The 21,343-nt window shown below is 36.4% G+C and overlaps 3 protein-coding genes across 4 annotated transcripts; 2 read left to right on the top strand and 1 right to left on the bottom strand.

Annotated features, from left to right (window-relative positions):
* Nucleotides 1-1,011: 1,011 nt before the first annotated feature.
* Nucleotides 1,012-3,937, top strand: LOC104220073 (receptor-like serine/threonine-protein kinase At1g78530). The gene is made up of 8 exons (XM_009770881.2): nt 1,012-1,135; nt 1,240-1,308; nt 1,916-1,963; nt 2,050-2,188; nt 2,266-2,604; nt 2,700-2,954; nt 3,031-3,164; nt 3,621-3,937. The coding sequence occupies exons 4-8, from the start codon at nt 2,056-2,058 to the stop codon at nt 3,810-3,812; spliced, it is 1,053 nt and encodes a 350-aa protein (XP_009769183.1). The 5' UTR covers nt 1,012-1,135; nt 1,240-1,308; nt 1,916-1,963; nt 2,050-2,055; the 3' UTR covers nt 3,813-3,937.
* On the bottom strand, nt 1,198-6,257 carry LOC104220072 (fatty-acid-binding protein 3, chloroplastic). The gene is made up of 6 exons (XM_009770879.2): nt 5,968-6,257; nt 4,883-4,975; nt 4,584-4,739; nt 4,288-4,502; nt 4,003-4,173; nt 1,198-1,389 (listed from the first exon to the last, which is right to left on the bottom strand). Exons 1-5 carry the CDS (start codon nt 6,191-6,193, stop codon nt 4,015-4,017), a joined length of 849 nt encoding a protein of 282 aa, XP_009769181.1. The 5' UTR covers nt 6,194-6,257; the 3' UTR covers nt 1,198-1,389; nt 4,003-4,014.
* A 4,149-nt stretch (nt 6,258-10,406) lies between these two features.
* Nucleotides 10,407-12,231, top strand: LOC104220074 (major pollen allergen Ole e 10-like). 2 transcript variants are annotated; one of them, XM_009770883.2, is made up of 4 exons: nt 10,407-10,641; nt 10,778-10,806; nt 11,152-11,386; nt 12,014-12,231. In XM_009770883.2, exons 1-4 carry the CDS (start codon nt 10,590-10,592, stop codon nt 12,037-12,039), a joined length of 342 nt encoding a protein of 113 aa, XP_009769185.1. In that variant the 5' UTR covers nt 10,407-10,589; the 3' UTR covers nt 12,040-12,231. The 2 variants fall into 2 exon arrangements, with proteins under 2 accessions (XP_009769185.1, XP_009769184.1); XM_009770882.2 differs by having other exon boundaries at nt 11,149-11,386.
* Nucleotides 12,232-21,343: the final 9,112 nt, after the last annotated feature.

Genomic DNA, 21,343 nt, shown 5'->3' with positions numbered 1-21,343 from the left:
CTAACGATTATGAAATATCAAACTATATAATTTATTGAATATGATTTCTTTCGTATTTATCTTTTTGAATATTTTAATCTTTTGTAGACTTTATTTTTGAGTCCCAATTTGGTTAATATCTTTCTACTTGTGTGATTTATCTTTTCTTTGTCTTTGCATAGTTTCTTTTATGCAGTGGTAGAGTAATTGATAGATCTATATTATGGCAATCTTTCATGTTTTCATAATTCATCATCATTTAAAACAGTAAAAATTTCTAGAAAGTTTTGCTAAGTTCCATTAAAGTATGTACGTATTTGCATTCTATTTTTACTAGTGACTTTTACATGACATTTAAAAAAATACCGAAAATTAACCGAACCGTATCGATACCGAAGAAGAACCGCCATGATTGGGATGGTTTCAAAAAGTCTAATTTTGATTTACATAACAGAATAACCGAAAAATTGATATGACACAAATTTTATAAAATAACCGGCCAAACCGAACTATTAACTCCCCTGAGAATGAGACGTGCTCAAAGCTGAAACTAAAAAAGTAGCAGATCAAGGCGTGAATAAATCTGTTATTTGCTCGTGTGAACAATCCTTACTGCAAGAAATTCAAAGCGTACCTAATTAAACAGTTAAACGCTATAAAAAGTCAAATAGATAGGCTTTTTCTAATGTTTCTTGCTTTTCACAAGATTCATGTGCAGCTATGTGGATAAAAACTGAATAGCGTGTTTGACAGCTCAGTCTTTTTCCAAGAAAAGCAATCCTAGTAGATTGATAATATTCCCAACCTCCACATAAATGGCAAAAAGGACAACTGTTGCCATATCTATGGAAACACATCGAACTTCATGTGTTTTTAATGTTACTGTCCATAAATCAATTCATATTATCGACAATGTTGGGTATGTATAAGTTTCAAGATTACGTTTACGTATATGTTTTGAGTGTGCTGGCAATAAAGCAATAATGTCACCAACAAAAAGTACATACATGCAAAGGCTGGTAGGTCTTTCCATGAATAGTAAACTAATATTTTTGTCAACATATCAATGATTCAAAACACCATTATCAGTTAGGAAAAGAGCAAAATCATATTCACATGAGACTTGTTCATACTGAAGAGTTTTTCTTCTTGACAGGTGAGCTATGACCCCACTATTAGATGCTCTTATAATAAAATTGACGGCAATTCTTTAAATGATTTTGGTTTGAGAGCTCTGCTTGATTTTTCTTTGGTTAAAAGAGCATTTTCTGGCGGACCTTCCTGCTGTTTGCTTCAAGAAATGACCCCTTCCTGCAATATGGTATCAAGGTGAAGTCCTCAAGTTCTTAAAGTTGTGTAATTGATTGATTCTTCTTCATTCTATACTCATACTGAGAGCTGTAATTGTATCTGCTGATAAGTGTCGGATTAATAACTTAAGACGTTGTGATTCTGGGTACAAAAAGTGGATTCTGAAACGTACATTTAACTCTATTCGACCACGAAGCACTACATTCTCAACCCGCGAATCCATTATTGGATCCGCCACTGCTGCTAAGTAGACGCAGAATGAGGAGTATGTTCTCTATGTAGCAACAGGCAAACAACTCTAATACAGGGGCAGATGCAGCTTTGTAATACTGGGCAGTACTTGACTCGAAATATACATTTACGTGTAAAAATCCACAAAAAATGCAATAGATATTATAGTTTATATGAACCCGTAACTTTAAAAATATAATGGATTCAATGAATAACTTTAAAGATTGAAGCTATAGAGTTTGAATCCTGCATCCGCCTCTGCTCCTATAGTGTCTATATGCAATGAAAAACGTGGAGGGAGTTTAAGTTGTTCCCTCCACTAATAATCTGTTCTTCCTTTGTTTTTCTTTCTTCTGGTACACTCCTTATTAACAATGTTTATTTAATTCCACAGTTAAAGCTGGGAAGCTGAAAGTCAAGTTAAGAGTTTTCATTAATTCAGGTACCTGTTTTTTTAAACCCCTACATCTTTTCTCAATAGAGCAGAATGATATGATTTCGTTTCTAACTTGGCCTAACTACTTGCAGCACTAAATGGGAAATTCTAAAGTTGCACTCTATATCACAATATGTGTGGTTTCTTTTGTTGTCTCGAAGATTGTTATGACAATCCTCTGTTACCGTAGATGGAAGAGAAAGCAAATGGTTGTTCAAGACAGTTTATCTGGTATGATGTGAATATTCAGTTAAGATACCATATGGTTGATGAAAATTATTTTACGTTTTCTTCATGTTCATATTCAGGTGGAAAGCTAGTGATGTTTAAATCATCAAAAATGGACACATTGAAATCCAACATGTTGTTGAAGAAAACCATGAAGCTGACCAACAAAGATATTATAGGATCAGGAGGCTATGGAACAGTCTATAAACTGACAATTGATGAATCAACTTCTTTTGCGGTAAAGAGGTTAAACAGAATAAGTGCAGAACAAGACAGAGGTTTTGAAAGAGAGTTGGTGTCAATGGGCGACATAAAGCATCGAAATATAGTGACACTTCATGGATACTATAGTGCAAATCAGTATAACCTTCTCATCTATGAGCTTATGCCTAATGGTAGTTTAGATCAAGTACTTCATGGTATATATCATACATTTTAACTTATTTCAGCTTCTGTAGACGCTTCGAGTTTTTGATATTGTGATAAATTTTAAGATGAACAACATCAAATGCAGGAAAATCTGCTCCTAGGAAGATTTTGGATTGGCCTTCAAGATACAAAATAGCGGTAGGAGCTGCAAGAGGATTATCATATCTGCATCATGATTGCATTCCTCACATTATCCACAGAGATATCAAGTCTAGCAATATCTTGCTGGATTATAGCATGGAGGCTCGAGTATCTGATTTTGGACTAGCCACTTTGATGGAACCAGATAAGACCCATGTTTCAACTTTGGTAGCTGGAACTTTTGGATATTTGGCTCCTGGTATGTTTCTGATTAGGCCATTAGAAGTTTAATCTTGGTTCTTGAAAAACTATGAATTATATTACGTCTGCTGCAGAATATTTTGACACTGGAAAGGCAACAGCAAAAGGAGATGTTTACAGCTTTGGAGTTGTTTTACTGGAGCTTCTAACTGGGAAAAAGCCAACAGACGAATCATTTTTAGAGGAAGGAACCAAGCTTGTAACCTGGGTAAACATTTTGTTCAGTTTTTTCTTTTTCATGCTATCTGGTTTAACTTAAACAGGAATGTTTCAAGCTTTAAACTCTCAGAATTGTAATGCACAATGTGCTTAGCAGTGAGATGCAAATGGCTAATATTATAAAGTGGCATGAGCCTCTGAACTTAATAGGGAAACCAGAATTCCCAACCGAAATTTCAATCTTTCTCAAACAATATTATGTCACTTGACAAGGCACCAGTTATACAAAACATAGGCAGATTAAATTTTTTAACTTTTTATTCTTATGATAGGAGACAGATTAACTTTCAACCCCATTTGGTCAATGAAGTATAGTTTTACGTCATATATTAAGTATCAGTCTTCTGTTTCTTATCAGGCTGATATGATGAATTCTGTCATTAATCTCTTTCTAATTCACAAGATGCCATATATTTGGTCACTTAATCTCATTCTACTTTTACAGGTGAAGGCAATTGTTCAAGAGAAAAGGGAAGAGTATGTACTTGACAGAAACTTAGAGGAGTTTCCCATAGAAGAAATTAACCATGTCTTTACCATTGCATGGATGTGCCTTGAGGCAGAGCCATGCATAAGGCCCACCATGGCTGAAGTTGTTAAAATGCTTGAGCAAATAAAAGTAAATGCTTTAGCATGAGATTCTTGGTGTTTCCCTTTAATGTGAATTTCTCTCAAATAATTCATTGTACTTTTAATGCTTGGCTTGCATAATGCTTGTTACCGGTACCAATACATGGAAACTAAAAAAACAATTTTTTCCAATGGAGCTGCGCTACTGAATCATTGATTAACAAATCAGGGAATTAAAAGCCAACGGGAAAACTAACTCGTTATGGCCTTCACTTGAGCGCAGCTTCCAGTCCATTAGCAACTGATGCTTTGAGTGAAGGAGAAACTGGATAACCACCAAGAAATACATCGAAGAGAGCAGACGCAACATTTGTAGACTCAATTATCGCATCTACTGAGGAAGGCGTCCCATCAAAAGAGAGTGAAACCTTCAAAATTTCCATAAAATAGAGCATCAATTTAGAATTAAAAAAGCCAAGAATAAACAAAGTCCACATATATGGGCCTAATAGAATCTTAATGTAAATAAGCTGCACACTCACAAGCATTTTGGTTGGGTCAATCCAAGTCAAGAATATGGAAGTTTCTTTCTTAAGAGGTTTCCCTTGAAAGACACCACGGAACGTGGAAAGAGCAGATTTATCTTCGGCAGTGGGTGACTTGATTCTTGGAGAAATGGCTTCATCTAAGGCATCCCAGAAAGTTTTACCATCAATGTCTCTGACCAGCACAATGCGTAGTGATTTCTCCAGATTGGCTGCACTTCATTAAATCAACTTTAATTGATATGGTCTCCTCCCATCCCAATAGTCCAAGCAATTAAACATCACCCGCTTACCTTCAAATATCATGTTGAACAAGGAAGTATCCTGCTGAATTGCTGCAGCGGAATGTCCTCGCCAAGCATCTAACCTACTAAAGACAGAGTCATTGACATAGAGTCCTGCAGCATAGACCTTGACACCAATAATTGCAAAAACCTTTTCCCTGTATCCTAAATTTGCAGGAAGAGCAGCAAAATATGAGCATAGAACACAACCATTATCATGATCTAGAAGAACTTGGTGCAGATAAATCAAAAATTAAAATTGATTCTCGAATTATTTGGAAAAGATTATTGATTGTGTTGCAGCTGACCAGTTCCAAGCAATGACAATGAAGTAGAGCAACCAGGTAGGCTCAGTGATCTTTGAAACTTCACCTTAGTTGCTGGTTCCTCTGCACTTCCAACTGAATCCACAAAAAATTGCCAAGTCATAAATAAACACAGGATATGATTAGGTTTCCTCTTTATTCATAAACGCGTTAAAGGGAAACATTGGTCCACTTGATCTGTCTCAAAAAAAAACTAAGGGTTAAAAAGAGCAAGTGCAAGTTAAAGAGTATTTTACAGGTCGACTCCTCTCTTTGCAAGCTGCAACATCGAAAAATATGATGGTGCTGTATTTATGTTTTAGCTGTGGATGAAAAATGTGTCTACCATCAGATTAAATAGATTCTTGAGGCTACATTTTGATTGGTCATTGCCACTCCAGCATTGCAGCTTTGTCTAATTCTGCTCTCATAGCTTGAGGGTCCTTCCTAAACTGAAATCAAAACTAATCTACTCATTATCCAAATAGTTCAGCTAGGCGTTAACTCTCAACAAACCAGTAATTCAACTACATTTTGTGCCAAGTCAAATCTTCTCTTCCACACTATCTCCTAGTTCAGTGAACATTTAGACTTGAATGTAATAACTGAAAATTATTTCTCACGGATACCTTTACAAAGCTACAACCTTTACTGATAGTCAATACAGTAAATCCTGTTTATCACTACCATAGAGAACATAATTGAGTTTAGATACATAATGTTAGCTTAAATGCAGTGATTGAACAGAGTATTCTCTCCACCAGCTTCAGGAATCATGTATTTTCTTTTTGTTTCATTCTTATTAATTTTAAAGGGTATTCAGAAGTAAATTTGGCAATGATCAGGAAATTTGCATTTATACCATTTAGGGTTTTCTCACTCAATTGTGACAAATGTGGGACTTGTATGAATATTTAGTAAAAAATAACATAACCTGCTGGGAAATCAAGATTACCCATAATCTGAAAATCAGGAAGAATTCAGTTTTGAGGGGACTTTTCCTCTTTAGCTCAAAAGGTGTGAATTCAGCTTAACATCTAATAGTAGTAACTAAAGACAATAACTTCTGCAAGAATTAGTTGTATTACCCGAAGAGGAAGAAGCAGCTTTAGGTGTGAAATGGTGTTCATGTCGGCCACTTCTCTCAAATATGGATAAGGGATAGAGACTGTGGCTTTTGTTGAATAATATTGGCCCTACTGCATTTCTTGGAGTTTTTAAAGGATAAGAAATTCTGGGTTTGGCATTGTAAGCATTGATCTTTGTGGATGTTGATTTTGAAATCCAAATTGGCAGTGAAATGGCTGCAGCCATCTTCTGAAAATGTTACCTAGTATAATTTGTTTATTTTAAAAAGTATATTCCTGTAATTATGCAGAACATGTCATAGATATTGCATTGGATAAAAATGATGGCCCACGGACAACAACTTCTGTTGGCATATTTATGTACCCCGATTGAATTATTGTCATCTGAAGTTCAATCTAAGCTATCCTCGCTGTAGCGATAGAAGATTTCCGTACAATGACACAGTTCTAATCTCATTTGAGTTTTCTCTAATTCCCCAATTAGGCAACTACGTCTGGGAGAAAATTTCAATGGAGTTACAGGTCAATATCTCATAGAACCAACTGCTTTGAACTTCGTCCTTTTTCTAAAAAAGAAAGTATCGCCGACAACGTATTATTTTTTATTTTTTCTTTCAATTTCATCTTACAACTCCAAGAGGGTTTATAGTAAAAAATTATTCATTTAAAGAATATATAAGGATATTTTAGTCAAATATCCCTTGTTATTATTGTTACGACCTGTTAGAGATAATTTTGTTAACGGGTGTGCCAGAATATTAAACAATCGTTAATAAAAAGTAAAAATAGCACGGTATAACCAGTTTTCCAAACTCCAGTATATTATACTTATATATACTGGAGCACCAGTGCTCCAAACTCCAGTATATTATACTGGACAATTATACTTGCTGGAACTCCAGTATATTAGCTGGAGTTCTAGTGTACTTATGCTGGAGTTCCAGCATACTTATCCTGGAACTCCAGTATAATATGCTGGAGTTTAAGCATACTTATGCTGGAATTCCAGTATAATATACTGGCGTATTTTCCGGGTTTTGAACAGTATTTTCGCTCAGATTTATCTTTACATGAAATGTGGCTAAATTTCGATTACTATTGAAACTGAGCTATTTTTGAACGACCAGTTGCAAATCTGGCTATTTTTTGAATTTCACCCTAATAAAAATGGAGGGGGTGTACATCGTAATCAATTGGAATTAATCAAAATTATTCAGTTCTTTCTAAAAATCCAGCCAAGCTAATACTTCCTCTCTCTCTCAAAATTATTTATCGTGTTTCTCTTTTACACATCCCTTAAAAAAACCTTAATTAGGAGGGATTTTTGATTATTTTACTCTTATTTATATCTTAAGATATAATCTCTCTTCATTGAATATTTACTCTATTTAATTATGTGCTATTTCCATCTTCAAGAACAATTATTATTAAGGGTAAAAATGAAAAAAAAATTTAATTATATCTTGAACTTCTAAAATGATAAATAATTTGAAATATCTATTATTAAAAATTACGATGAATAATTGAAGACGGAGGGTGTACATTCTAACTTTTACGGATGTTTCTTTAGATTATTTGATGATAATAAATTTATACTAGGCATGTTATTGGGAGTATAAAGTTACATTTTTCTAGCACTGGATGACTAGAAAGGCTAAAAGAAGGGAAAATGGTAACTTTATTGAGATTTGCTGGTTGAGAATTTCAAACCTTTGTAGCCTAGATTGTGTCTTTTAAACTTGCTTCGTTTTCCTTAAATCAACTTTTAAGCTGTAGACAACTTCCTTGATACTTACTCACATGGTGCATATGCCCATCCACCATTACTACTTTTAAAAGATCTTAAGAAAATGATCCAATCTGATCAACCCCTTTTTCACTTTGAAAATTAAAACAATTAATAAGCGATGAATTAAAGGAGTTGGCATGTGTTTGTTAGGAACCATTATATTTAACTAAGGGTGTACATGGACCGGATTGGTTCGGTTTTTATTAAAACCAAACTAAACCAACTACATCGGATTGGATTGGTTCGGTTTTGTCGGATTTTTGGATTTTTTTTGCTACTTAAATATTATTTCAATCTTACTTTGTTAAATTTATGATAAGAAATGTATGTTTAGTAAAAATATAAAAAAATTGACAAACATATTATCTATTAAAACATTCTTATGAGAGAATTTTCTTAGCAATACATACGTAATAGTTATTTTTTTTTGGTCGTCTAACAATAATTTTTCGTTGATGTACACTTTCAAGGTTAATCAAATTTAGTAATTAAACATAAAAATCAATATAATACATAAATAATAATAATAATCACTTCACATTCGAAAAAGATATAAGAATTTAATAGATATTAACATATGATATGAAAGAACAAAGAGATTGACGCATTTCGGTAACACTTGATGAGAAATTGATCATACAACCCATTATTTAAGGTTAATAAATATGGAGCACTTCATATAATATTAAATATTATATCCCGCAAGAGAATGGGACCGAGTGTTGGCCGGTGAAGATCTCACACATCCAGAGGATGAAAGTTGTAGAGATGAGGATGTTGAGGTGGATGTGCGGGCATACAAGGAAGGATAAGATTAGAAATGAAGATATTCGAGAGAAGGTAGGTGTGGCCCCCATGGAGGACAAGATGCAGGAAGCAAGACTCAGATGGTTCGGGCACATTCAGAGGAGGAACACTGATGCACTGGTGAGAAGGTGTGAACGACTGGCGGTGGTGGGTACGAGGAGAGGTAGAGGGAGACTTAAGAAGTATTGGGGAGAGGTGATCAGGCAAGATATGGCGCGACTTAGGGTTACTGAGGACATGACCCTAAACAGGGAATTGTGGAGATCGAGCATTAAGGTTGTAGGTTAGGGGAAATTGTGATGTCTTTTCTACAGCGCACTAGAGTGAGACTAGCCAGTTAGGAATTAGTCTTAGGATGTTATTGATCAACTACTGATGATGGGCTTTATCTGTTGTGTATTAATACCTTACATCTTTCTCGTATTTCCTATATCTCTTATATTGCTGTTACTTTGTTATTTTATGGTATTTATGTTATGTTATGGATTTTATGGTATTTTATGTTGTTTTATTATGAGTTTATTGATAGTACTAATATAGTGTCTCTTGTTGCCTCTTTGAGCCGAGGGTCTCCTGGAAACAACTTCTCTGCCCCTCGGGGTAGAGGTAAGGTCTGCGTACATATTACCCTCCCCAGACCCCACTTGTGGGATTACACTGGGTTGTTGTTGTTGTTGTTGTTGTATATCCCGCAAGAGAATCCCAAATATTTCTAGACATTTTTAAAGAAAATTCTATATAAAATCTTAAAAGTATATATAAAATTGTATATTTATATGTCGGTTTGATTCGAATTTTTTTACTCAATACCAAACCAAATCAAACCAAACCTAGTTGGGTTTTTTAATCGGTTTAGTTTGACTTTTTGATTTGGTGCGATTTTTCGGTTCGGTTTGTACACCCCTATATTTAACGTTAATTATATTAAAGAGATTGAGTAGAGGAAAAATTTATTAACAAAAAAAGTGAAAGTAGATCCCTTAACTTTTCCATGTGATGTTACAAAATGCATTAGAAGTACTTTTCATTTAACATAGTGCATGTACATTTAAAAAATTTGGGAAAATGATATTGTATAGTCACTCTCAAAATAATATCTTAAAAAATGTATCTTTTTTAATATATTTTTGGTATATATATACATTCTCTATATTATATACCAAAATTATATAAATTTTATACACTTTTTCGGCTACCGAAAAATGTAAATAGTTTCTGACGCGAGCTAAAAGTGAAAAAAACCCAATATTTTTTCCAGAGAAATTTAATACGATGAACTTAATTCTTCAGACCATAAAGCTCCGTCCCTGACTGTCCCATATGCTCCAAAAAAACGTTTCCTTTTCTTGTGAAAGCAAAATTTTACCGAAGCAGTTGAAGTGCATATATAGGAAATCTTGTTAAAGTTGTTCTTTTCTTTTGTTTCCTCTCTTTGCTTGTCGACACGGCTCAGTTAGTTTCAGTTACGCATGAGTCAAGACCACGCAAGCAATGATAAGAACATAACGCGGTTACTGTTAAATATAATTAACTAAATCGAGATGTGCGCAAGCTGGTTTGAACACCACAGTTATATATATAGCAATTTGTCTGATCCTTCTCTTTAATTAGTACCAATTTTTATCTTTCACCAAGCTCAATATGACTTACTCGATAAAAGTTATCGGTGTCATTCCCTTATCATTTGGATTAATCGGAGCTCACCATTGGTTACAAGACATGAAAAGGCAAGAATCAGTGTGCGTGTGAGGGACTTTTGTGTGTCCTTTTCACCCAGATTCAACGTAAGTTGTAACGGCTCACCATCTTGTAGTGATTAATTCTAATATGTAACCATTAAGCTTCCACTTTTACCTCCTTTTTCTCTCCTTAAATTCTCCAACTACGTTCTCTCACTGAAACCATCAACAATATTCTCTTTAATTCTCTGCTCTCTCTTTAGCATCTGAACTTAGCCAGACAGTTCTGTTTTCCTCTCCATTAAATAAAATATACTGTTACAATAATACTCTTCATTTAGTCACCTATGGCTAAAGCAATTCTCACCCTTTTCTTCCTGCTCTTGTCCTACTCTTCAGGTTTGCAAGACCATTATTCTACCTAGTGACCGTTTTTCCTGCCGCTAATAGTCATTTTTCCTGTTAAATGTGTAGTATCCTCTACTCTTAGTTCAAATGATAGTACTAATTAACTGTTTAAATCTTTTCGTTTCAGCGCCGATACTAACAATAGCGGATGGGCAGGTAATTAAGTTATAAAATGTTGAATTAGTTAATGTAGATTATGCTTCCTCCTTTCACTTTTACTTGGCATGTATACTAAAAATAAATTTTCATTTTTACTTGTCACTTTACTTTATGCGTATGAAGAAAAGATAAACTTTTTTTTCCTGTTATACCCACAGTATTTATTACTCATTTCAAATCATTTTCTCAAATCTAATAAAATATGCATCAGTTAATATGGATATCATTATAAATTATACACTTCATTTATTATTTTTTAAGGGGAGTGAAGTAAGAGCGAACGGAGGGAGTAAGTGAATAGACCGGTAAATAATGTGTTTGTACTTTTTGGTTTTGTAGAAGACTTGGTGTGTGGCTAAACCTTCGTCAGAAAATGCAATTCTTCAACAAAATATAAATTTTGCTTGTTCTAATGTGGACTGCCGCAGTATATTCCAGGAGGGTTGCCCTTGCTTTTCCCCAAACAATTTGATGAACCATGCTTCTATTGCCATGAACCTCTACTACCAAACTAAAGGAAGGAACCCTTGGAATTGCCACTTCGGTAATTCTGCCCTCCTTGTCATGACCGATCCAAGTAAGTACTTATTCTGCTCAGTGGCTGATTTAATTAAGACGCGTTTGGTGAATTCAACTCTCTCTCTATATATAATACATATGACAAATATTTACATGTATACATATAATAATGTAAAGATAGCGCCCGTTTTAATCGAAAAATAACAAAGTGTTTGTAAAGTTATTGAAAAAAGAGACACTATTTTATGCGGAGATAAAATCTACCCTACCTGAAACACGAAAAGTTCCAGCATAATATGCTGCATTATGGAGCTCCTACATATAAACTTCAAACATATATAATTATATATTATGTTGAAACTTTAACACATTATGCAATTTCAGCATATTATGCTGGAATCTCATGTGTAAAAAGTTCGAACTCCAACATGTTGGAATTTTTTCGGGTTTTTAAGGGTGTTTTTGTTCAAATTTATCTTAACGTGGAAAAATGGCTAAATTTCGATTACTTTTGAAACTGTGACTATTTTCCAATTACCAGTCGTAAATCAGGCTATTTCTGATTTTTGTACTATAATATTGTCACTCATGGATTCGCCTCTGGTTCTGTTTCTCACTTACTTAATTGGGCTTGCATTGCAACCTTATTGTAAATCTATCAATAATTCAATTTTGACTGTGGCAGGTTATGGCAGCTGCACCTATGAGTGAAGTCATGGTTAGGCGGAGCAAGACTATCCTAATTTTCTTTAAATTTCTTGTTTACCTTTTTTTGTTTTAAAGGAGGGGGTGATCGTGTTAAGTTAGCATATTAACATGCACTATGTAGTCATTTAATTTTTAGCTGTCTATTTTTTCATATTATGATTACCATTTTGTTCTAGTTTTATCTCCTTTCCGTCATGTTTGGCATCTTTCCTTCTTCTTTGGGCCCTTAATATTGAAAGTGAAATAGGCCATCTGTTCAGGCTGGTCCAATTGGTTAAGCAGAGGTAGAGCCACATTGGCCTAAGGATAGTAAGATGAATCCCTTTTGTTAGAAATTGTGCATATGTGGTTTATGTACAAATATATATTGATTGTTGAGTCTTTTTAACACAAGAGAACCTTCTTTTGTAGTGATAAAGGGAATTCATGAAGTATTTTAGGCCATGGATTTGTCTCCAGCACATAAGATACCATTCGCATCTAATTAAACAAATATAGACTATTCACATTCACAAAAAATAATATATTCAAGCTTAAATATAATTAAAAAACGGAAGTTTCCTTCCTAACTAGTGTCCAAGTTGTTAATCAGTTTTAATTTAAGGAGAATGAAAACGACCAAGGAAAAAAGAACAAGGAAGTTGGTTGCTTCTCCCATCCATGGACTATGCTAGATTCGTAATTTGAAAATATTTCTTAGTATTTTAATCAAAGGGAATAAAATATTGCAAATGTCAGCAGAAAGAAGATCTCGAGATCTCAAATATCGTAACTCCAATGGAAAAAAGTTTCTTTTTTCTCCAAAAAATTAAGTGGGCGTTTGGACATAAATCCTGTGAAATTTCGGGAGAAAATAAATTATTATTTTCATGTTGAAAATGGTATTGAAAAATGAGAGTTGTGTTTGGACATGAATAAAGTTTAGAGTTATTTTTGAATTTTTGTGAGTGTTTTGAAGTGAAAATTTTGAAAAACAACTTTTTAAAGTTTTTCAAATTTCAAAAAAAATTAAAATTTAAAATTTAAAATTTAAAACACTGATTTCAAAATAAAATAAAATAAAAATCGATTTTTCATTTATGGTCAAACGGGCTCTAACTACCAAACGTATGAAGACCCCATGACTCTAACTAAAATATGTAGTATAGCATTTTAAAGATTGAATGAGAGAACATATTGAATGAGAGAACATAGAGATGTCCCCTCCAATAATCAATAGGCCAATTATTAAGATTAATTAAAGATCTAGTAACCTAAAAGGGATAGAGACACGTGAAGGAACAGTTGAATGCTAGTGAATGCAAAAAGGCAAAAAGAGGAAAGTATTGACTAGTTGAGTACTCTGTTTTAAAAAGTAGAATTGGGACTCGCCCGGAGCTCGTCCTGAGCGGAGCACTCGTAAAACGCCCCTGGGCTTATGTATGGGGTTTAATCGTGAGACTTACGCCTCGGTCATCAGAGTTTACGCTCCGGACACGCCCAACACCCAGCGTACTGGGCTCGCCTTATAGAACTTTATACAATTGTATGTAACTAACCTTGTAAATCCTCAATACTTTTTAATAAATTGTTGACTACTCAAAATTACTTTTTTCCTAATTATAAATCATTAAGTTGAGCGTATTTTATGTCATAATTAAAAAAAATTATTGCACGTTATCCACTAAGACTGTTATGATAGTTAATTTTAAATAAATCTTTTATTTAAAATGTATTTATTTATTAACTTTTGTTATGTCTTTACTATATAATAGTCCATAATTTTTTTTATAATTATTTTCTAAATATTATTTTTTTCACATTTACGAGATATAATACTTATTAATTTAATAGCTCAGTATTAGCTAGTAACTATCTATAAATAATTAGTTATCATGGTATTGTAAGGTGAATTATATGTCACTTTATTAACTTGTTGAAACTTAAAAATGAATGATTCTTGAGAATCATATTTAAATTGTGAATTATGTTTTATATAAATTCTCTTTCAAATAGAAAGCATATTAAATAAAAGGAGTATTTTAAGAAAAATATCGAATTATAATATCGAAATTCTTTCAAGATTCATTACTCCTTAAGAGATAAATATAAAATTTCGTATCGAATACATTATTTTTGATGTTTGAGTTGTAACGATGTTGCAATTAATTTGCATATTATGATATGTCATACTTTTCGTATTATTTATAGTTGAATTATAATTTACAAATATTTTAAATAGATTATTTGTTATAAATTTGTGATTTTAATGTAATTTTTATAATAATTTTTTATTTGTATACTATTTATACAAATTCTTGAAATTTGTGTCTCAAGGCTTAAGCCTCGCCTCATTAGAGGTAAAACGCCTCGCCTCATCCCTCCGTCTTTTGAAACATTGGTTGAGTAATAAAAATGAGAGTTCATAAGCTTGTTTTATCATCATCTGATGTGTCGAGTTATTTCTCCACAGGATATTTCCTATAGTATATTTGGGGGGAAAAAAAGCAGCATATTGGGCTATTGGCTCCAGACTACGAAGTCCCAGCCATATACCTAATAGTAGTAGTTATTCTTTATCCCTTCTCCTTCTCGAACAAGTAGATTTGAGTCAGCGTGCTCGTGTAAAAATCTACTTACACTTGATATTTATAGCAAATTAATGTACTTTACTACGAGTAATTGATACATGTAAACTTTTATCTTCAACTCATAGTTCCTAGTTTGTTTCGGTCAACGTGTTTAAGAAATAACTTCCTTTTTCTTTTAAAGAATATAATGCCGGGTTGTAGTACGTACTAGTAGGGCTGTTCATTCGGATCGGATATCCGAAATCCGAACCGATCCATTCAATTTTGAATTTCGGATTTCGGATTGGATCGAATTTCGGATTATGTTTATTAAAATTTCGGATTTCGGATCGGATTTCGGATTGGTATATTTTAATCCAATCCAATCCGAAATCCAAAATTATTAGGACATGTATAAATACTACACTTTAATTTACATCAACCTCCAAGTTATTACCTTTACAATTGCTAGATTTAGCTATATTGGCACCATAATACTCTCATAATTGCATAAACATGAATTTTTCTTAATATATTGCCTCTTTTACAAAGAAAATATACATATTAGTTTAACTTTGAGGCGTAATAATATGATCCGATATCCGATCCGATCCAAACTTTAAAATCCGATCCGATTCGATATAATTCGGATCGGATTCGGATTGCATTTTCTAGAATCCGAAATCCGAAATCCGAATCCAAAATATGCTAAATCCGATCCGATCCGATCCGTGCACAGCCCTACGTACTAGTGTTAAATTATTTTACTTATTTTTAATTATCTTAATTTGAGTATTGATTATTAAATTTTTAGTACATACTTAGAAGCTATATAAGAAGAATTATATATAAGATGCAATTCTTTAAAAAAAAATCAGAATATGCATGAAAAATCAATCATAATCAAAGAAAAAGTTGATTGGTGTATTGGTCGAAATTTGGACGACCACGACTGAAACCAAGTGTAGCAGAGAGCGAGGACAGTGGCTAGCGAACGCACGATGTTTGTAGTCGTGTTAGCATGATAGGAAATAATGGGAATATGCTTTTGGAATATTCTTTAAGTTGTACTTTTTTCTTTTAAGATTAAGAAGGGAGATTGTCCCCTATAAGAGGGGATCGAATATTCTGTAAAGGGGGACGATTCTAAGATCGATATACGACTTTTACTTGAAGTTGAATATCTATTGCAAAGTCTCTCTACATTCAAAGCAATCATATTTATAATTGGTTGTTCTTCTCTGAGATATAGATAAATATTGTTCATCTTGCTCATCTTTAGCACCCTTCAAGCTAGATCTTATTATATTTGGATGAGATTTACCCAATCAACTTTCTTAATTGATTTAATCAAAAAAGTTTCAATATCTTTTGGTCAAACAAATTGGCGTTGTCTGTGGGGATTTCTTTAGCTAAGATCTTAGTCTCATCTAGATTCTTGAAAGGGATAACCACCTCTTCCTAGCTTTATGTAAACTAACAATGGCAGGGAAAGGAGATGCAAGACTGAAAGCTATAGCAGGCGTCATAACCAACCTTCTGAACACCATCAACGAAGATAGCAGGGAGGATAACGAAAATGAAACGTCGGGCATCACACCCAGGGGAGACGATTCACCTCCCCCGCACGAAAGTGTAACTGCTTCATGAGAGAATAAAGCCTCCACATCTGCAACCGGAGAGGCACCACCAGTAGTGCGAAGATTGCTGGAAGAATGGCTAACGAGTACTCTGAACACCATACTTGACAAACCCGCTCAAAGGGATAACAGGAATGCTGCACATGCAGATGTCACGATAAATGCTTATGAGCAGGATGCCCCCATACAAGTAACATTTATGTCACTAATGACGTAGGTAATGACACGCTTGCAACTGTTTTAAAGAAAATGGAGGAGATGGAAAATGAGAATAAAGCACTCCGCGGCCAAATGAAGGAACACCAAGAGAGGGTGGACAAAATACCAAGCGCTCCAAAGTTGTTGCCAAAATGCGATGTTGGTCGATTCATCGAGCAACCATACATTGAAGAAGTGGTCATCTACGCCATCCCAAAGACCTTCAAAATGCCTCCCTACCTAAAGATATATGACGGTACTACCGATCCATAAGATCATATCATCCATTACGTTATAGCAGTGAGAGGTAACGATCTTTCAAAAGAGCAGGTACCATTGGTACTATTGAAAAAGTTCGGCCAAACCCTAACAGGAGGAGCATTGACATGGTACTCTCAACTACCGACACGCTCGATAACAACGTTCGAGGAAATGGCAGATAAATTTGTTACCACCCATGCAGGAGCCAAAAATCCAGAAGCTAGGGTAAATGATATATTTGCCGTAAGGCAAATGCACAGCGAGGGACTCAGAGACTTATTAGCTCGGTTCAACAGGGTAAGAATGAACCTGCCGAATATGTCAGAAGGAATAGCAGTAGCAGCCTTCCAGAATGGGCTGGGCTAAACAGGAACGAGTCGAGAGTGACCAGAAAATTGCTAAGCAGGCTCATGAAATAGCCTCTAATTACTTGGGAAGAAATCTATAATGCTTACTGCGCCGAGGTACGAGCCGACGAGGATGACCTCAACGGTCCGAACCAACAGTTGACGTCACTTCAAGCTAAAACACGGAAAGATCATCGCAATGACGGTCGAAGAGATCAGTTAGGGCCCCGCCTCGGCCGAGAAAGGCATCAGCCTTACACCAGGACATTTGCCCTGCCTCCACCATGACACACAGATGCTCCCCCTCGACACACAACACCATATCGACACGAGAAAGGTACGCCTCCACTCCTATCTGCTCACAATTTTTGTGTTTCTCCTTCAGAAATACTGTACGCACTGGAGAAACTCGGTTCAAAGGTGCAATGGCCGCAAAAAATGAGGTCAGACCCCAGTACCTGGAAGTCAAGCACTTTCTGCGAATTCCACCAAGAAAGGGGTCACAAAACCAAAGATTGCATAGGACTGCGACATGAGGTAGTGCAAATGCTGGGCCTGGGACACCTGAAAGAGTTACTAAGCGATCAAGGACGAGCTAACTTTGCCTGCGGACGCGAACAACCCCAAGGACCTCCAAAGTTGCCTTCTCCCGCTCGCACTATACAGATGATCATCGGAGGAGGCGATGATGCAGCAATCAATCATGTCAAATTCACCACCACAAATAAACTCAAATGATCAATCACTCACGAACGGTGTGATGACCTCGAAGACAGTATCATCTTCGATAAGTCAGATGCCGACGATTTGTCCTTCCCTCACTATGATGCTCTTGTTTGTAGATACTGATGTAAAAAGAATAATGGTAGATGACGTGAGCGGCGTTTGTACTATCCATCCTTGAGTCCTCGTGCAGATGAGACTCGAAGATAAAATAATACCACGCTGTATAACGCTAACAAGTTTTAATAATGCAGTTGAACGAACTTGTGGAGAAATAGTGCTACCCGTCCTAGCTGGAAGAGTCACTCTGGAAATGACATTTCACGTCATGAACCAGGAAACAACTAACAACGCCATCATAGGACGCCTATAGATACACGCCATGCGAGCGATCCCTTCCGGTCTCTATCAAGTGATCAAGTTTCCAACCCCATGGGGAATATTCAGCATTTGAAGGGAGCAGCGCACCGCACAAGAATGCTATCGTATCGCCCAAGATTGCGCACACACCAAACAACTCAAAGGAGCGAGTGCGGAAGCATAGCAATCAGCAATGTCGAGGGTCAAACTTGACGTGCGGGCAAACGCTATCAAGGAACCCAACATCGTGGAAGCATCTGAATCAATGATAGAAAATCTTAATCCCGTCCTGTTAGATGGCAACGACAGCATAAAAAAGGCTTATATCGGGCACAACCTCTCGGAACCAGGTAAGTTCCATAAGTTCTTGACTAACCATGCCGATTTGTTTGCCTTTTCCCACGCAGATATGCCAGACATCCCAAAAGATATCGCCACCCACAAGCTAAATGTTGATCCCCTCTATCCGCCGGTGCAGCAAATGAGAAGGAAGTTCAACGCCGCTATCAACGCAGCCATTAGCAAATAGGTCGATAAGCTGCTCACGAATGGTTCGGTCTGGGAATCAAAATATTCTCAATGGGTCGCCAATATGGTCATGGTGAAAAAGAAGAACGGAAAGTGGTAGATATGTGTAGATTTCACGGATCTAAACAAGGCACGCCCGAAAGATTCTTTTCCATTACCACACATCGACCAGCTCATCGATGCAACAACAAGGCATGAGTTACTAAGCTTCTTAGATGCCTATTCGGGTTACAATCAGATCCTCATGGAAGAAGAAGACTAGGAGAAAACCACTTTCATCACTCACCAGGGAACATACTGCTATAAAGTGATGTCATTCGAGCTAAAGAATGCGGGGGCGACATATCAGAGATTGGTCACCAAAATGTTCAAAAACCAACTCGGTAGAACAATGGAAGTATACATCGATGATATGCTAGTTAAGTCAAAAAGGAAAGAAGATCATATCGATCATCTAAAGGAAGCCTTCAATATACTAAGACGGTACGACATGAAGTTGAACCCCAAAAAATGCGCCTTCGGTGTAAGTTCGGGTAAGTTCCTCGGTTTCCTGGTATCCCAAAGAGGCATCGAGGTCAACCTAGAACAGATTAAAGCAATCGAAGGAATACCCGAAGTGCTGACCAGCAAAAGACAGATGCAGAAGCTGACAGGACAGATAACCGCCTTGTCAAGGTTCATCTCACGGTCATCAGATAGATGCCACAAATTCTTTAATGTATTAAGGAAAGACAATGGACTTCAATGGAATTCGGAATGTGTCGGCGCCCTAAGGAAACTAAAGACATACTTGTCTTCGCCACCCTTACTCGCCAAGGCAGATCCAGGAGAGTGCCTCCTAGTCTACCTGGTTGTGTTTGAAGTCGCGGTAAGTGCAGTCCTAGTCCGAGAAGACAAAGGTACGCAATATCCAATTTACTATATAAGCAAAACCTTAATTGATGCCGAAACGAGGTACCCTTACCTTGAGAAACTGGCCCTAGCATTAGTCATAGCTTCACGAAAGCTTAGACCGTATTTCCAATACCACCCCATAAAGGTAGTAACAACATTTCCCCTTAGGAGTATCCTACACAAACCCGAGCTATCGGGAAGGTTAGCCAAGTGGGCCATAGAATTAAGCGAGCATGATATAACATATCAACCGTGAATCGCGATAAAGTCGCAAGTACTTGCTAACTTTAGTGCGGAAATATTGCCCGAAGTCGAACAAGAAGCACTCCGCACTTCAATTGATCGATCTGACATTTGGGTCCTCTACACCGACGGTGCATCCAACACCTCGGGATCGGGACTGGGACTCGTACTCGAAGTCCCGACGGGCGAAGTGATTCGCCAATCTGTACGATGCCCCGAAATGACTAACAATAAAGCCGAGTATGAGGCCGTAATTGTAAGATTAAAGTTGGCTATCAAGTATGGTGCTCGACGGATCATCCTCCGTTGTGACTTGCAGCTCGTTGTAAATCAAGTCACTGGGACTTTCCAAAATAAGGAACAAAGGTTGCAGTAATACCAGACCGAAATCCACAAACTGCTGTCAAAATTCAACGTATGCCGATTTGACCAAATTCCCTGAGCGCAAAACATCGAAGCGGATGGTCTTTCCAAATTGACGGCAGCAACTAAAAACATCACCAAGGAGAACGTGGTCATCCTCCTCCACTGATCAATAGACCAAGTTGAGGTACATTCTATAATTTAACTTGGGACTGGCATAATCGCATTGTATCATATCTACAAGAAGGAACACTCCCGCAAGATAAAAAAGAAGCCAAAAAGCTCCGAATACAAGCGACCAAGTACAACCTTATTAACCACGATCTGTACAAAAGGACATTTGGTGGCCCCTTAGCCAAATGCCTTGGACCAAATCAGACAAGGCATGTGCTCGAAGAGGTACACGAAGGCCATTGTGGCGCCCATAGGGGTAACCGGGCCCTCGTCAGGTGTCTTATTCGTGCAAGATACTACTGGCCCACTATGAAGAAAGTGGCCGCAAAGTACGTCAAGAAATATGAGCAATGCCAGAAATATGCCCATATGATACACCAAGTGGGAGAACTCCTATGTTCCGTCACCTCTCCATGGCCGTTTATAAAATGGGGGATGGACATCGTTGGGCCCCTCTTAGTAGGGCGAGGTAAGACACGTTTCCTTTTGGTTTTAACTAACTATTTTTCCAAAATGGTGGAGGCAGGTGCATTTGCTCAAATATGCAAACAAGAAGTCATCACGTTCATCTGGAAAAACATCATATGCTGCTTCGGCATTCCCAAAGAAATCAGTTGCGACATGGACCCCAGTTCATCGTGAAGAAGACAATTGAATTCTTCAAGAAATGGCACATCAAGCGGATACTCTCCATGCCATATCATACTGCCGGTAATAACCAAGTGGAATCCTCCAATAAAACAATATTAAACATACTAAAAAAAATCTTGAAGATGCCAAAGGGCTATGGCAGGAACTGCTACCGGAGGTGCTATGGGACTACCGCACAACGCCGAAGACCAGCACAGACGAGACACCATATTCACTAGTCTACGGCACTGATGTAGTCATACTTGTTGAGGTCGGGGAACCCAGCATGAGATACTCAAATGAGAGTGGATCAAGCAATCACGAGAGCAGGTTACAAGACCTAGATGAGGTCGAAGAACGAAAGGATATGGCACACGTAATAATGGTAGCCCAAAAA

This window comes from Nicotiana sylvestris, chromosome 7 (assembly GCF_000393655.2).
Source record: "Nicotiana sylvestris chromosome 7, ASM39365v2, whole genome shotgun sequence".
Lineage (NCBI taxonomy): Eukaryota > Viridiplantae > Streptophyta > Magnoliopsida > Solanales > Solanaceae > Nicotiana > Nicotiana sylvestris.
Note: the sequence above shows the minus strand (reverse complement) of the source record. Positions and strands in the feature narration are given on the sequence as shown.

Bases quoted from the DNA above. Each gene is read 5' to 3' on its own strand.
- LOC104220073 (XM_009770881.2), top strand. From the start codon at position 2,056: ATGGGAAATTCTAAAGTTGCACTCTATATCACAATATGTGTGGTTTCT. The intron at 2,605-2,699 runs GTATATATCATA...CATCAAATGCAG, and splicing joins TTTAGATCAAGTACTTCATG to GAAAATCTGCTCCTAGGAAG. The intron at 3,165-3,620 runs GTAAACATTTTG...CTACTTTTACAG, and splicing joins GAACCAAGCTTGTAACCTGG to GTGAAGGCAATTGTTCAAGA.
- LOC104220072 (XM_009770879.2), bottom strand. From the start codon at position 6,193: ATGGCTGCAGCCATTTCACTGCCAATTTGGATTTCAAAATCAACATCC. The intron at 4,740-4,882 runs GTCAGCTGCAAC...CTGCAAATTTAG, and splicing joins ATTGTCATTGCTTGGAACTG to GATACAGGGAAAAGGTTTTT. The intron at 4,503-4,583 runs GTAAGCGGGTGA...AATGAAGTGCAG, and splicing joins GTTCAACATGATATTTGAAG to CCAATCTGGAGAAATCACTA.
- LOC104220074 (XM_009770882.2), top strand. From the start codon at position 10,590: ATGGCTAAAGCAATTCTCACCCTTTTCTTCCTGCTCTTGTCCTACTCT. The intron at 10,807-11,148 runs GTAATTAAGTTA...TTGGTTTTGTAG, and splicing joins TAACAATAGCGGATGGGCAG to AAGACTTGGTGTGTGGCTAA. The intron at 11,387-12,013 runs GTAAGTACTTAT...TGACTGTGGCAG, and splicing joins CCTTGTCATGACCGATCCAA to GTTATGGCAGCTGCACCTAT.